Genomic DNA, 16,009 nt, shown 5'->3' with positions numbered 1-16,009 from the left:
AAACATTTGTTATTTTTTCCAACGATTTTAACCCCATCATTCTTGGCATTAAACAGTTTCATATTTACAGTCCTTCCATAAATGTTTTCAACTGGAACCGGGGGACCTTCAGACGAATGTTGTTCAGCCTGTGAGCGTCCTAGAGCAAAACATGTACGTGTTCATGAGAGTCTCACCTTTCCACAGAGGGGTCATATTAGTGTGTGGCCCAAATCGTTCGGACGCTACAGACGATACTGTGAGAAGACCGGTTTGGTCTGACAAACACCTGTCACCTGTCACTGCAGATGCGGAAGTGCGACATCGGCATATTAAGACGCATCCAATGTAAAAAGATTTTTATGGAGATTTTTTAATTATGCTCATAAAATTTCAGCGGGGGCGTGGACATCGACTCTAGGGGGTTGAACAATATGGGTCTGGCCCTGGGGGCTAGGGATTGGCAGATATTACAAAAATAATAGAGCGAGGGAGAGTGAGGGAGGGAAGGACCTCGCCTATGAGTCACTAAATCACTGCCCACGCTATGAGAGAGCCATCACTCAAGCCCCGCCAAGGCCTCTCCTGCTAGCGCTGTGGTTGGAGTGCTGTGGTAGTCCCCTGCACATAAAACATCCAATATTAACCCCTTTGAAAAGAGTATAACAGCATGAAATACGTTTTCCACTATCCTTAATGACTCCAGCCCTTAGAGCAAAGCCATAAGTGAAAAATCTAATTCAGACAGTCCAATTTGGTTGCAAACTGTAGAGTATCAGGCCTGTCAACATGTCCTTAAGACCATTCACGGTTGCACTGATGACATCTTATTGGTCATTTCTGGTGTTGCCAACTGCAAGCTTTGCTTACGTAAAGTGTGCCAGGCAGGCTGGGGGAATATTATCAAATCATAAAGAAGTTTAAGAGGGAAACCCAGCTCATTTCCAGGCATGGCCCCTGGAGGCCCATCTTACCCAGACATCTCCCGCTGGCAGCCCTGAACCCGGGGCCACAGGCCTGGCACTGGAAGGAGCCTGGGGTGTTGACACACCTTCCACTGGGGCACGGACTGGGGCCCTGGCACTCATCTACGTCTGGCAATGGAACAGGGGAGGGAGAGGAGAGAGTGGAGTTGAGGAAATACCATTAAGATAAGCCTGGATCTAGTCTCTACATTTACAAGGGCACTCGCACGCTCACACACACCAATAATCATGCCCATATCCTCCCTCTGGTATTGCCTCCTATTTAAAGTCTCCACTTTGTTTTTCCCCTGGCTCAGAGCTGAGGAAAATACAACAATGTCTGTTCTGTGGCTGGATTAGATATGAACCCTAGTGCAGCCAATAAACACCCATGGCCAGCATTGTGATGTTCTGAAAGTACAGAGTATCAAGGTTGTCTGTCTCTGTGCTAGATTCACCTTCACACAGCCCTTTCCAGGACTTGGCGTAGCCACTCTTGCATTCACAGGTGTAAGATCCCTCCGTGTTGACACAGTCACCATCCTGGCACTTGTTGGCCATGTCACACTCATTTATATCTGCACAGAATCCCCGGAACAAGTCAGAGAGGGAAGTAACAAAGAGTGGCTATTTTTCTATGAATATGGCTCATTAGAGAAACATTGCTTGTCTGAATTTTGGCCTTAAATTGCCTTGAAATACAACATAAAAGACTGTTTGAAAATTATGACACATTACACTTATATAGCACGTTTAAAAAGCCCAAATGTGTCTTCTTAGAGCATCATTCATATTTAAATCTGTCTCTCAGTTCCCCTGGTGACTCTGGGGAGGGCTTTAGCTAGTATTCTCGTGTGAGAGCACCAGCTAGTACAGTATTTATGTGAGCAGTGAGAACATCACTGGGTGAACATCCCTTCCTAAAACTACAGCACCCAGCATGCTTTTCCCCATCTCACCCTGGCAGAACTTCCTGTTCTGGGTGATGACCTGGCTGTAGCCGCTGTAGCATTGGCAGGTGTAGGAGCCAAAGGTGTTCACACAACGGCCCTTCCCTCCACAAGGGTCCCCCTCACACTCATTCACATCTGGACAGAGAGAGGGAAGGAGGGAGACAGACAGAGAGGGAGAGAGAGAGAGAGAGGAGGGGAGAGAGACAGAAATACACAAATAAAGAGAGAGAGAGATATAGAGAGAAAGAAAGAAGGGGGAGAAAGGCAAGAGTGTTCCATTTCAGTTCCATTTCACCACTGGAGACCTTGTCCTTTCCAACCCTTCATTCTGGAGCCCCTCCACAGTGCAGAGTGGAGTGCAAGCATTCCTCAGTGATGGGCCAGAGCAGGGTTTGGACGGCGACTGCAGAGTGAGGTAACGGATCACAGCTCCGTGGCAGCTCTCTGGATTGCTCCGACCTTGTTGTCAGGCGTCGCATAAAGGGTCAACATAAACACAGGGATCGCTTTCACTTGGCTCTTGAGTTCTCAAGACCTCTGTGCTTGTATTGTATGTGGTGTGAACGGCGAGGCTTGTGTTAAGACAATGATATGGAGAGCTGACAGAACTCCCGGAGAAGCCCCCTTTGCCCACCCAGCTATTCCCGTCTTACCGATGCAGTTGGTCTGGAGCGCGCTCAGCTTGTAGCCGGGGTCACAGTAGCAGGTGTAGCCTGTCTGCACTGGCACACACAGCCCATGGCCACATATGGTTGGAGTGATGGAGCACTTGTCAATATCTGTGAGGAGACAATAAAATACAATACCAACAGACATGCCGTGTTTGTCCTATCCTATTAAGTTGTCTTTTCCACACAACTCTTCTTAAACACTGTCTACTCCAAAGAAAGTTTACTCGTTCACCACGTGTTTTTCTCCATGGAAACGCGCAGGTTGTTTTATGGCAGGCTGCATGGAGGGGACACGTTTTACTGCGGTGTAGTGTTCAAACATGTGGCAAGGGGCGCTCACTAAGAGTCAGAATGACAGGGAGGGGCCATGCACTGTTAAGCCTGTCATTTGACTTGTCAGTTGTTTGTTTCATTCCAAAGTGGTTCTTGTAAACATGAGCTGAGGGTGGGCTGCTGGGTTTGACTCAGAGCTCTGACCCTCTCCATAGGATGACCGCGAGTCACAAACACACAGTCTTCTCTCTCTTCTTTTCATGCAGGCCTGGCGTCTGTCCAGTCCAGACAGTTTCCTCTTCCAAAAGGCACACTCTCTCTGGTTTCTCGCCCTCTCGCCCTCTGTGCTGCTCGGAAGTCTGAAGCCAAGTTGGCTTGGGGGAGAAGGTCCACGAAGAGGACAACACATCCTCTGCTTCCCCTTGCTAAACTACGGGTCAGCCCTAAGAAATGTCTATCAAACAGGCCTGTTGGACATTCATAAGTCACAAATGAACTGAGAAATCCCATTTGTATCTAGAAAGCATAAAGTTTAATTGCAATTCTACATTTAAATAGTTATTGGGGAGCATTATGAGTAGACTGTTCCAATTCATTGAATTACCAAAGCTTGTCACCCCATCAAATCAAACTAGATCTGTGTCTGCTAATGTACTGTACTCATCTAGCATCAGTGGATGTCGAGGCACAGTGGCCAGTGCAGTGGAAACCATGAAGTGTATTGTGACCATGCCTCTCACCTGTGACCTGAGTGGCCACATTGATGGAGGATGTGTCCTTGCCCTCAGATTCAGGCCCCAGGTTGATGGGAGAGTCAGGAGTCACTTTCTCTACCACATCTACTGGAGACAGAGTTGGAAGACAAGAGAGAGGGAGAGAGACAGAGAGAGAAACATAGAGAGAAAGAGAGAAGCAAGACAGAGAGCGAAAGATAGAAAGACGAGGTGTCAACGTGTCAATGGGCCAATGGGGAGAGCACACTGGATATCCAACAGCCTTGGCTGCTGCTACTTTCCCCTGAGTGACCCAGTATCTGCTTTTCCAACTGGCAATGGCATGACAATCACTCACAAGGTCCTCCTACGGTAGCATGGCAGTGATATAACGTTGAAATATGCCCTTTCTGCTTGCTAAAAACAGATAACAGACATCAATCAGCTGGACCCATAGATGGACTCAACCTACAGACTGTCAATGTTTTCATTGGCAGGGGAATGCCGGGGCAGGCTGCCTCTGCTGTGTGCTTTGTGTGAGCAATTTATAGAAAATGGATCAGGACTCCATGTGCCTGACTACTTGATGAATCTCTGTTTTCTCTGGCACTCTCATTGGTTTTATCAATGCACCATGAGGTGTAGGATCACTGTGTAAAAACACCACAGTAAATTACAGGCTGAAACTGTGATTATGAGTTATGAATATGAACAGACACCATTGTGACGAGGTTCTTTGATGGTTTGGGATTTAGATACATTACCTGGGTACTTCAGTGGGGAGTCAGTCGCAACAGGACGCTGTGGAATAAGCAAGAATAGGTTCGAATTTGGTTATAACAAAATATGTTTCAATCTTCTGACAGTTTTTACCATCAATGTATTTTTCATATCGATTGCAATGACTTAATACCATAGGAGTCTTAAAGCTAAGACGCTGTGATTTTCTTCTAAAATAAACATTTCAAAAGCATGTGTTTTTTTTTCTGAGAGAAGAGGAACTCACCGGGTTCAATATTTCCACATCTGTTTGGAGAGAGACAAGCGGCCATGTTATCAGTAGAGAAAACTGACATTCGGTTAGCATTACCATGCATTGTCATTGAGATATCAATCCATGTTCTCATCGGGCGTTTTACTGTTTAGACGCCATCTTAAGGTCTTTGTTTCCAATAAAACTCATCTTACAGCACATTTATCCCTAAAGCCAGGGAGAAGACCTTGACTCTGATCATGTACTATAGAGCCTATGGAAACATTTGAAACAGATATCTCAGATAGTGAAGACACAATCCCTAAATATTTATGGTCTCCTTATATAAATAATTTTGCTCGGGCCATGCCGATAATTTATCTCATAACTGTAAATCAGAAGAATGTTTCACAGAAGATCCAGAGGTCACAGATGTTTGACCTGTGTGGATTAAGTACTCTGCTCAAATGCTTATGGGAGGTGTATTCTGACAGATAGGGGAAGCGAATACTGTTTGATATTTAGTAGATGAGGATAAACCTGTTATTTGTGGAGATAAAAACATCCTGTTGATGTTTTCGTCTGTGTAAATAACTACTTTATCCTCGTCTACTAAAAGGTTTTCCATTGTGTAACCTTGTAACTTCAGACCCATTTTAATACAGTATGTTGTAATATACTAATAATATTATCAATGGTCGACTTGCTACCTTATTTGGACACAAATACCTCAATAAAATATGCCTAACAATATAATTGTTCTCACCTTGAGGCTGGCTGGGGGTCTCCCCAGCTGGATGCTGGGTGTCTGGGTCTGGATGGAGAGGGTGTTGTGGTTGTTGGGGGGTGTGAGGGTACTGGGGGATCTGGGGAGTCTGGGGGAGCTCTTGGGGGTGCTGTGGATGGTGGGGTTTGTGGGATTGATGAGGGTACTGTGGGGTCTGGGGGTGGTGGGGTATCTCCTGTGGGTGTTGTGGTTGGTGGGGGTGTTGTGTATGCTGTGGTTGATGTGGTTGGTGGTGGTAGGGGTACTGTGGGATCTGTGGGACATGGGGCAGCTGCTGCGGAGGCTGAGCTGGCTGCTGGGGCAGTTGGGGGTGGCTAGGGTTTTGGGCCTCCCAGGAAACGCCAGTCCTCCTCAGCTCCTCTTCCTCCAGCTGTCTCAGGGAGATCTGCACGTCGGAGCGCGAGTATGTGTAGCCGTGGCCAGCGGGACAGATCTCCTTGAAATGGTCTGCAGGCGTACAGGGGCAAACAAAGAACCATAGAAAACATCATAAGGCCATATTCCACCCTGGGGCTCCTGAGCTAACATGAAACGCTGCCAGACAGTAATTATGGGTCGTATTTCTGTCTGGTGTTCGCAGCAATACCAAAAGCCATCCATGTAATACCATTATGTACAGCATGCCATACTGTAGTCTCTCCTCTGTGAAGGGGATTGGGTTTCATCCATGGCCAGGGAGGGAGCTGCCAGGGCAGTGACAGCCGTCAGAGAGGCTATTACAGAGGGGATGTGGATGTGTCAGATGGGTGTGAACGTTTAAATTAAATTGGGATCGTTAGCGTTTAGAAGAAATTTGTGTAATTGAAATAAAACCAAAGACGAAGACGTGAACTTTAGGCTACTTTAGTAAATATGCGCGATACATATTACCAAGACACATGCAATTCTTTCTGCCTGCCCACTCCTCTCTCCGTCGCGGTGGCTCGCTTGCTCTTTCTCTTTCATGATGTGAATGTGTGTTCAGTCATTCATTGAAGATAGGGCCCTGCTTTACTGAAGTTGCGAGACACATGCAAGCCAAGAAATTGAGAGATACAACATTTCGTTTGGAGTCGACTCTCCTCCACTACGTCACTATCGTTAACAGTTGGGAAAATGGCAGAGAAAGGCAAGTGACAGCAGCGAAGTCCTGTATCACAATAATTTGAGAAGGTAAATGAGAAGGTGATAAAATGCAAATGTACAGTAAATGTAGTACAGGTGCAATGCTTAACCATCTGAAAGGGACGCACCACGAGACCCGGGGATGGATGGACGGAGTAGCCATGACTGAGGTAGATGGAACTGCATCAACCCCTAGCGGTCATACGCAGGACCATATTTTGCCTTGTGAATTCACATGCAATTTATATATTTTTTTCCGTCGCATTTAAACTAAGAAAAAAATATATGTTTAAAGATAAATATTTGTTTTTCATTTGTCACATCCCTAGTTTCAGACACAGGCTCAGGGCAGTGCCAGGGGGGCAGTGTCAGGGGGGAAGTAGAGAATCATGTAATACTAACTGACCTTTGAACTCTGGGCAGGAGAAGAGTGAGTAAGCGAGCCAGTGCCAGTGTGTGGAGGACTGACTGAAGAAATAAAAGGAGGGTGATTGCATCTTTTTGTGTTGGAGCCCAACACATTTCAACAGGGGTGAATATATTACAGTTAAATAGTATTGTACCCTGCCTGACCTGGAACACAGGCCTCTATAACAATTTTATAATGGACAAATAATCTCTAGAATATAGATACCAATACTGACAGCACTGTGGTTAGGTGCAACTGTACATGCAAGAAGCATGGATACAATGAAGTCTCCTAACTGATCTGTCTAATGCGGGTGGAGATGGGGATTTGTGGCTAATTCCACATCAGAGCTCTAAGTCTGACAGGAAGGCAAGTCAATGTGCTCCTATTACGACTAATAATGAGTCTGGATGCTCTGTGTTCAACATGGCTCTAACAGCTTGTCACGCCATACAGATGTAGGATCTTAATTAGATTCCCCTTTTACAGGACAACTTCCTGCAATGCAGGAAATGTAAAACATGTAGCGTTTTTGAGGTTTAAAAAGGCTTCTGAAGTTTGTAATTTCCACTTGGAAATTTCAGACTTGATTTTCCCTTAAGAAAAATGTATCAACCCCTACAAAAATATCCATGAATTATAATCCACATTATAATTCACATCTCCTGTAGCTGCAGTATTATTTTCCTGCTGGAGCAAACTGTTTCACATGAAGATCCTTCATCTGTACAAAAGTCCGTGTCTGGCGATGACAGGGTAATCAGGCTGTATGTGGACTGCATCTACACATAGAGCAGAGCACTAGTCTGGCATAGCACCATGGAGGTCTGGTTCTCTGATATCTGATCTATGACAACCTCCGTGAATCACTTGCCAAACCGGTCACTGCTCTAAATAATGGCCTTTTCTTTGACTTTGAAGATAAAATCGGCAAGAAAAAAAAGAGGATGACAACCACAGCCCATGTTTGATTTGGCTTGACTCGTTTTCCTTTCTTTGGGAGACATAGCTGGACTATAACTGGCGTTTCTCTCCAAGGGCCTGTGTGATAACACACCATTCACTCCCACTATTATAATATTATACAGTCTCAACATATAAAGGTTCTGTAGTTTTGATCCTATTCCACATCAAACACATTGGGTGTTATCTCTCTGCAATACATGACTGGCTATCCAGGCCACTATAATATAGTGAGTGAAGCCTGAATGACTGTTGTGTTGAGTAGCATGTACTGTATGCTTTCATTAACATCACAATACGCAGCCTAAGATCCCACATTCCGCCCCGCTGTTAAAATCCAACCCCGCCAATGAATGTTCACCAAGTGTAATCAAACTAGAGATATTTAACGAGTTCATCGAGGTTGTAGTGTTGAGAGAGAGATAAGAGAGAGAAATGAGAGAGAGAAATGTAAGAGAGAGAAATGAGAGAGAGAAATGTAAGAGAGAGAGGGTGTGTGGGTACCTGTGTCTGGCAGAGGGCACCTTTCGCAGGCCGTGCCCCAGGCCTTGCCCACACGGCTGCAGCAGCAGATCTGTTTGGTGATGTGCTGAGCGAGAGGCAGAGAGCAGATCCCCGCTGACGCTGAGCGGTAACACATCCCCCTCTGGTCCGACACAGCCTTGTCCGCTGTCCGAAAAAACATATACAAGCCTCCATGAGACAGACCTCACGGACCAAGGAAAGACCATAAGACAGACAGACCATCAGACGTAACAGGTAGGAGGTAGGGATACTCACAGACACAGTGGCTCCTGGCAGGGTCCAGCATGTAGCCTGGTTTACAGGTGCATCTGTAGCTTCCTCTGGTATTCAGACACTCAGCGTTCTTACAGATCCCGTTCATCAGACACTCGTTGATGTCTGAGAAAAGAAAACACTCCATGGTAGTACAGTATCTGATTGTTGGGTTGTCATCGTGAAACAGGAAAGGGTCTTCCCCAAACTGTTGCCACAAAGTTGGAATCACAGAATCGTCTAGAATGTAGTGTGAAGGTGTCTCTTCACTGGAACTACAGGACCGAGCCGAACCATGAAAAACAGCCCCACCATTATTTCTTCTCCACCAAACATTACAATTGGCACCATGCATTTTGGTAAGTAGAGTTCTTCTGGCATCCGTCAAACCCAGATGGTGAAGTGTGATTCATCACTCCAGAGAACGCGTTTCCACTGCTCCAGAGTCCAATGGCAGTGACCTTTACACCCCTACAGCAGACGCTGGCATTGTGCATGGTGATCTTGGCTGGTGTGCGGCTGGTTGGCCATGGAAACCCATTTCATGAAGCTCCCGACGAACAGTCATTGTGCTGACATTGATAGATATGATAGATGCCATATGATAGATGCTCTAGATGACATATGATAGATGGCATATGATAGATGCCCTAGATGACATGATAGATGACATATGATAGATGCCCTAGATGACATATGATAGATGACATATGATAGATGCCCTAGATGGCATATGATAGATGCCCTAGATGACATATGATAGATGACATATGATAGATGCCCTAGATGACATATGATAGATGCCCTAGATGACATATGATAGATGACATATGATAGATGCCCTAGATGGCATATGATAGATGCCCTAGATGACATGATAGATGACATATGATAGATGCCCTAGATGACATGAAAGATGACATATGATAGATGCCCTAGATGACATGATAGATGACATATGATAGATGCCCTAGATGACATGAAAGATGTCATATGATAGATGCCCTAGATGACATGATAGATGACATATGATAGATGCCCTAGATGACATGATAGATGACATATGATAGATGCCCTAGATGACATGAAAGATGACATATGATAGATGCCCTAGATGGCATATGATAGATGGCTTTTTTTAACAATATAATACATCAGAGCATACATCAGAGTGGAGTGACATCACTAGTGTGAAATGCACGTGAACTGTGTACACACACACACTCTATTGTATTTGTTCTTGGTATCTTATCAAATCTTTTTTTACAAAACAGAGAGATAGATATAGAGATGGTTATTTTCCTGAAAGACCAGGGTAGTTGGAAACAGAGCAGAGATGGGTATGTCTTAGATTAGCATCCCTGTTCCTACAGTTTATTTCCCACACTGTGACCAAGGTCAATGCATCCTATAAGCTCACGTTAGGAAATATACTGGAGGCAGAGAGTGTTTTTCCCCCTCAACCATGTGCGGAAAGGAGGAAAGATAGCGTGATGGTGAGTGGCGTTTGTTTATGTGTCCATTCAACAGCAGAGAGCTGTGCTCCTGAGTCACCCAGCCAGCCAGAGGAGGTAGCTAGTGGCCCAGGCAGGAGGCAGGAGAAGAGCACCACATGCCTCAGCCTCTTAGTCATGCTACCACATTGGGACCATGCAGGGTTTGTTTTTTTCACAGAGTTAAACAAAGAGTAAATCATTAGGCCTTTTCCCATCGCTGTGACGACTGGAACCTGACAAGCTGCCATGGCAGATTTTCCCAATAATAATGTATCTGCTCTTGTTTTGCTGGTGTGCTAGCTGGTGGAAATAGTGAGCTTATAAGGGAACAGTCAGGGTCTGGGGAGTGATGGGAGGCAAAACAAACTATCATGTGAGTACAGGCCTCTCTCTCTATATATACTGTATATACAGTCAGCTCCAAAATAACTGAGACAGTGACACATTTTTTGTTGTTTTGGTGCTGTACTCCAGCACTTTAGATTTGAAATTATGCAGTAACTATGAGGTTAATGTGCAGGCTGTCAACTTTAATTTCAGTGTATTCTAATCCATTTAGAAATTACAGCACTTTTTGTACATTTTAGGGGAGCAAAATTATTGGGACAAATTCCCTTATAAGTGTATTAAAGTAGTCAAAAGTTTAGTACTTGGCCTCATATTTCTAGCACGCAATGACTACATCAAGCTCGTAACTCTACAAACTTGTTGGATGCATTTGTTGTTTGTTTTGGTTGTGTGTCAGATTATTTTGTGACCAATAGAAATTAATGGTAAATAATGTATTGTGTTCTTTTTGGTCATTTTTATAGTAAATTGAGCATTGAGACAATTGAGACATGGATTGTGTATGTGTGCCATTCAGGGGGTGAATAGGAAAGAACAAATATTAAAGTGCCTTTGAATTAGTCAAGAACTGCAAACGTTGCAGTTTTTTTCATGCCCAACAGTTTCCTGTGTTTCTCAAGAACGGGTCCACCACCTAAAGTAAAACTTGACACAACTGTGGGAAACATTGGAGTCAACATGGACCCGTATCCCTGTGGAACGCTTTCGACACCTTGTAGAATCCAAGCCCCAACAAATTGAGGCTGTTCTGAGGGCAAAAGGGGGCGCAACTCAATATTAGGAAGGTGCTCCTAATGTACAGTGCCTTGCGAAAGTATTCGGCCCCTTGAACTTTGCGACCTTTTGCCACATTTCAGGCTTCAAACATAAAGATATAAAACTGTATTTTTTTGTGAAGAATCAACAACAAGTGGGACACAATCATGAAGTGGATGACATTTATTGGATATTTCAAACTTTTTTAACAAATCAAAACTGAAAAATTGGGCGTGCAAAATTATTCAGCCCCTTTACTTTCAGTGCAGCAAACTCTCTCCAGAAGTTCAGTGAGGATCTCTGAATGATCCAATGTTGACCTAAATGACTAATGATGATAAATACAATCCACCTGTGTGTAATCAAGTCTCCGTATAAATACACCTGTACTGTGATAGTCTCAGAGGTCCGTTAAAAGCGCAGAGAGCATCATGAAGAACAAGGAACACACCGAGCAGGTCCGAGATACTGTTGTGAAGAAGTTTAAAGCCGGATTTGGATACAAAAAGATTTCCCAAGCTTTAAACATCCCAAGGAGCACTGTGCAAGCGATAATATTGAAATGGAAGGAGTATCAGACCACTGCAATTCTACCAAGACCTGGCCGTCCCTCTAAACTTTCAGCTCATACAAGGATAAGACTGATCAGAGATGCAGCCAAGAGGCCCATGATCACTCTGGATGAACTGCAGAGATCTACTGCTGAGGTGGGAGACTCTGTCCATAGGACAACAAGCAGTCGTATATTGCACAAATCTGGCCTTTATGGAAGAGTGGCAAGAAGAAAGCCATTTCTTAAAGATATCCATAAATAGTGTCGTTTAAAGTTTGCCACAAGCCACCTGGGAGACACACCAAACATGTAGAAGAAGGTGCTCTGGTCAGATGAAACCAAAATTGAACTTTTTGGCAACAATGCAAAATGTTATGTTTGGCGTAAAAGCAACACAGCTCATTACCCTGAACACACCATACCCACTGTCAAACATGGTGGTGGCAGCATCATGGTTTGAGCCTGCTTTTCTTCAGCAGGGACAGGGAAGATGGTTAAAATTGATGGGAAGATGGATGGAGCCAAATACAGGACCATTCTGGAAGAAAACCTGATGGAGTCTGCAAAAGACCTGAGACTGGGACGGAGATTTGTCTTCCAACAAGCCAATGATCCAAAACATAAAGCAAAATCTACAATGGAATGGTTCAAAAATAAACATATCCAGGTGTTAGAATGGCCAAGTCAAAGTCCAGACCTGAATCCAATCGAGAATCTGTGGAAAGAACTGAAAACTGCTGTTCACAAATGCTCTCCATCCAACCTCACTGAGCTCGAGCTGTTTTGCAAGGAGGAATGGGAAAAAAATTCAGTCTCTCGATTTGCAAAACTGATAGAGACGTACCCCAAGCGACTTACAGCTGTAATCGCAGCAAAAGGTGGCGCTACAAAGTATTAACTTAAGGGGGCTGAATAATTTGGCACGCCCAATTTTTCAGTTTTTGATTTGTTAAAAAAGTTTGAAATATCCAATAAATGTCATCCACTTCATGATTGTGTCCCACTTGTTGTTGATTCTTCACAAAAAAATACAGTTTTATATCTTTATGTTTGAAGCCTGAAATGTGGCAAAAGGTCGCAAAGTTCAAGGGGGCCGAATACTTTCGCAAGGCACTGTATTATACACTCAGCGTACTGTATATATACAGTGCATTTGGAAAGTATTCAGAACCCTTGACCTTTTCCTCATCTTGTTACATTACAGGCTTATTCTAAAATGTATTAAATAAAAACTTCCCTCATCAATCTACATTAAATACCCCATAATGACAAATTGAAAACAGGGTTTTACAAATTTGTATGTATTAAAAATGTATTAAAAATAAAAAAACAGAAAAAACATATTTACATAAGTATTCAGACCCTTTGCTATGAGACTCGAAATTGGGGTCAGGTGCATCCTGTTTCCATTGATCATCCTTGAGATGATTCTACAACTTGATTGGAGTCCACTTGTGGTGAATTCAATTGATTGGACATGATTTGGAAAGGCACACACCTGTCTATATAATGTCCCACAGTTGACAGTGCATGTCAGAGCAAAAACGAAGCCATGAGGTCGAAGGAATTGTCCGTAGAGCTCCTAGACAGGATTGTGTTGGGGCACAGATCTGGGGAAGGGTACGAAACAATTTCTGCAGCATTGAAGGTCCCCAAGAACTCAGTAGCCTCCATCCTTCTTAAATGGAGGAAGCTTTGAAACACCAAGACTCTTCCTAGAGCTGGCCACCAGGCCAAACAGAGCAATCGAGGGAGAAGGGCCTTGGTCAGGGAGGTAACAAAGAATCCAATGGTTACTCTGACATGGCTCCAGACTTGAACCAGATCGAACATCTCTGGAGAGACCTGAAAATAGCTGTGCATCGACGCTACCCATCCAACCTGACAGAGCTTAAGAGGATCTGCAGAGAATAATGGGAGAAAATCCCCAAATACAGGTGTGCCAAGCTTGTAGTGTCATAGAAGACTCGAGACTGTAATTGCTGCCAAAGGTCCTTCAACAAAGTACTGAGTAAAGGGTCTGAATACTTATGTACATGTGATATTTTAGTTTTAAATTCTTTACAAATTAGCAAAAATGTATAAAAACCTGATTTTGCTTTGTCATTATGGGGTATTTGTCTGTAGATTGACGAGGAAAAAAAACTATTTCATCAATTTTAGAATAAAGCTGTAACGTAACAAACTGGAATACTTTCTGAATGCACTGTGTGTGTGTGTGTGTGTGTGTGTGTGTGTGTGTGTGTGTGTGTGTGTGTGTGTGTGTGTGTGTGTGTGTGTGTGTGTGTGTGTGTGTGTGTGTGTGTATATATTTATATATTTGTCTATGTGTGTGTGTGCCTGTGTGCGTGCATGTGAGTTGGAGGTATGGGGGATTAAAAGGGGAACAAGTTTAAGGTCATAAAAAGCTGACTCCCCCATGACTTATCCCCAAGCCCCTCTGTTAGTAATGATGTAAACAGGCCGACTCAAGTGTAAGCAAATGGGCGGTCATTGTTTCCTGTTTGGGTGAGCCATGGGGCACATAAAGAAGACGCAATGTCATGGGGTTATACACTATGAGCTCTGACCAAACCATGTCTCTTGGGGAAATGGAACTCTGCTAGCTCCCACTCAGAGAGACAACAACACTGCTTGTGGAGGCGACAGGGACTATAGGGATGTAGAGCTGAAGGCTGAAGTTTAACGTTAGGCTCAGCCTTCCTTCATCACATGGGGTCTGTAATCCAGGGTCAGGTTGACTCCAGATTAGTGTTAGTGGTACAGTCTGGTCGGGGGTAAGAGATTGGAACTGACAGCCTGTCATGACCAGCACTAATCTCAACACCTATCTGACTTCATGGTTGGTCGCTCACTCATTCTCCAAGAGACATTCTCTGTTATTATATACGCACAGATGGAGCACACATAGACGTCCATCAGAGCCCTCCGACAGGTTTCTCATGACGCCATTGTTATTGTAGTAATGACGCGGAATGATGACTCCACCCAAAGAGTCCCCATGCGCTTAAACTGACAACCTGCCGGCCCTGAACTCACCCGTCATTTCTCACTTTATGACGGCAGGGCCAAAATAAGCTTGTAGAGGATTCACATAAACAACCAGGATAATTATTTACTGTTATTGTAAGGGAAATATCTAGTACTATTGGAGTGGGGACTGGTGGGTCCTCTGTGAAGACTGAGGTGTTTAAATGTTTTGAGTCAGACACTAAACATAAGTCAAGAAGCGAAGCACCCATTCATTTGAGGATTTGGGAAGAATAAGTGTTCCTTTTCCAAATCTTCTCTGATACATGTAAGAACTTGACCGGTCCTTAGATGGAACATCTGTCAAATCTCAAGCCATAATGTGAGAGTTCAGTGACCAGCCAGAGGAAGACGACACGACAGCACCATCCTCAGGGGACAGGTACTCAGTGTAAAGCCAATTAGTACACAGCTGGGCCCACTAATTGCTTTGTGTCTTCCTCTATATCGGTGTGCCAGGAGAGGAGCTGGGGGACGATTGGGAGTAGAGATGGGGACCTGCGAGGACATGGGTTTTTCCTACCTCAGAGAAAGTGTCTGTGTATGGGGCACCTTGTCTCTCTGTTAACCAAGGCAGGTTATAGGTAGAGAGGAGTGTTCCTCTTGTAACTATTATGAGTGGACGATAGTCTAAAGACAGGAGTAGCCGTTTGTTGCTTTTGTTTTGCTTTTTTGGCCACAGCCTTTTGGTCAATGGCTTAGTTTATGTCTATTTCTTTTGTTACACAGTTGTTTCAGAGTTGGACGTTCCCTGCATGGGAGTTATTTTTGTCAGGTGAAAGAAGACCCGTTTAGTAAACAATACAAAAGGAACCACAACCACTGCCTCTGGTCTGTTCATTTTATACCTCCCGCCTGTGTTAGGGTGCTTCGAAAAGCTGATCCGTTCACAATAACATCTCGATATATATATATATATAACTAAAAATATGACCTGCTGTCTATAGAGACTTAAGCCCCCAGTCACAACAGAAACAGCACATACTAAGTTTATGGCAGTGAGGCTATAGATGTTCCACTACATAAGCAGCCCTATATATATTCATGGTGACTCCAGCTGACCCAGTTTCTCTGGAGTGTTTGAAAGATAAGGGCCTGTCCGGAGGTCAAAAAACAGCTTGTGTTTCCGAGGGGACATCTTATCTGTGACGCGATGCCCACCGTATGCCACCAGGCCCAGCAGCAGGGGTAGAAAGAAAGAGCAGGGTGAATCACGTCTGTGCTCAGACACAGGGTAAGACACAATACTTTTTCTCCTA

At 44.2% G+C, this 16,009-nt stretch overlaps 1 protein-coding gene across 2 annotated transcripts in view; it reads right to left on the bottom strand.

Annotated features, from left to right (window-relative positions):
- LOC135525885 (latent-transforming growth factor beta-binding protein 2-like) overlaps positions 1–16,009 on the bottom strand; it is a 149,831-nt gene that overhangs the window by 35,236 nt on the left and 98,586 nt on the right. Inside the window, exons 10-19 of one of the 2 annotated variants that reach the window (XM_064953837.1) lie at positions 8,571–8,693; positions 8,295–8,459; positions 5,294–5,761; positions 4,561–4,580; positions 4,319–4,355; positions 3,582–3,680; positions 2,551–2,676; positions 1,904–2,032; positions 1,403–1,522; positions 954–1,073 (exon numbers count right to left, since the gene is read on the bottom strand). In XM_064953837.1, coding sequence (XP_064809909.1) covers positions 954–1,073; positions 1,403–1,522; positions 1,904–2,032; positions 2,551–2,676; positions 3,582–3,680; positions 4,319–4,355; positions 4,561–4,580; positions 5,294–5,761; positions 8,295–8,459; positions 8,571–8,693 — 1,407 coding nt within the window. The remainder of the gene's footprint in view (positions 1–953; positions 1,074–1,402; positions 1,523–1,903; positions 2,033–2,550; positions 2,677–3,581; positions 3,681–4,318; positions 4,356–4,560; positions 4,581–5,293; positions 5,762–8,294; positions 8,460–8,570; positions 8,694–16,009) is intronic. The other variant, XM_064953838.1, reaches the window with a different exon arrangement.

Source organism: Oncorhynchus masou, chromosome 32 (assembly GCF_036934945.1).
Source record: "Oncorhynchus masou masou isolate Uvic2021 chromosome 32, UVic_Omas_1.1, whole genome shotgun sequence".
Lineage (NCBI taxonomy): Eukaryota > Metazoa > Chordata > Actinopteri > Salmoniformes > Salmonidae > Oncorhynchus > Oncorhynchus masou.
The sequence above is the reverse complement of the archived record's forward strand: the minus strand, read 5'-3'. Positions and strand labels throughout refer to the sequence as shown.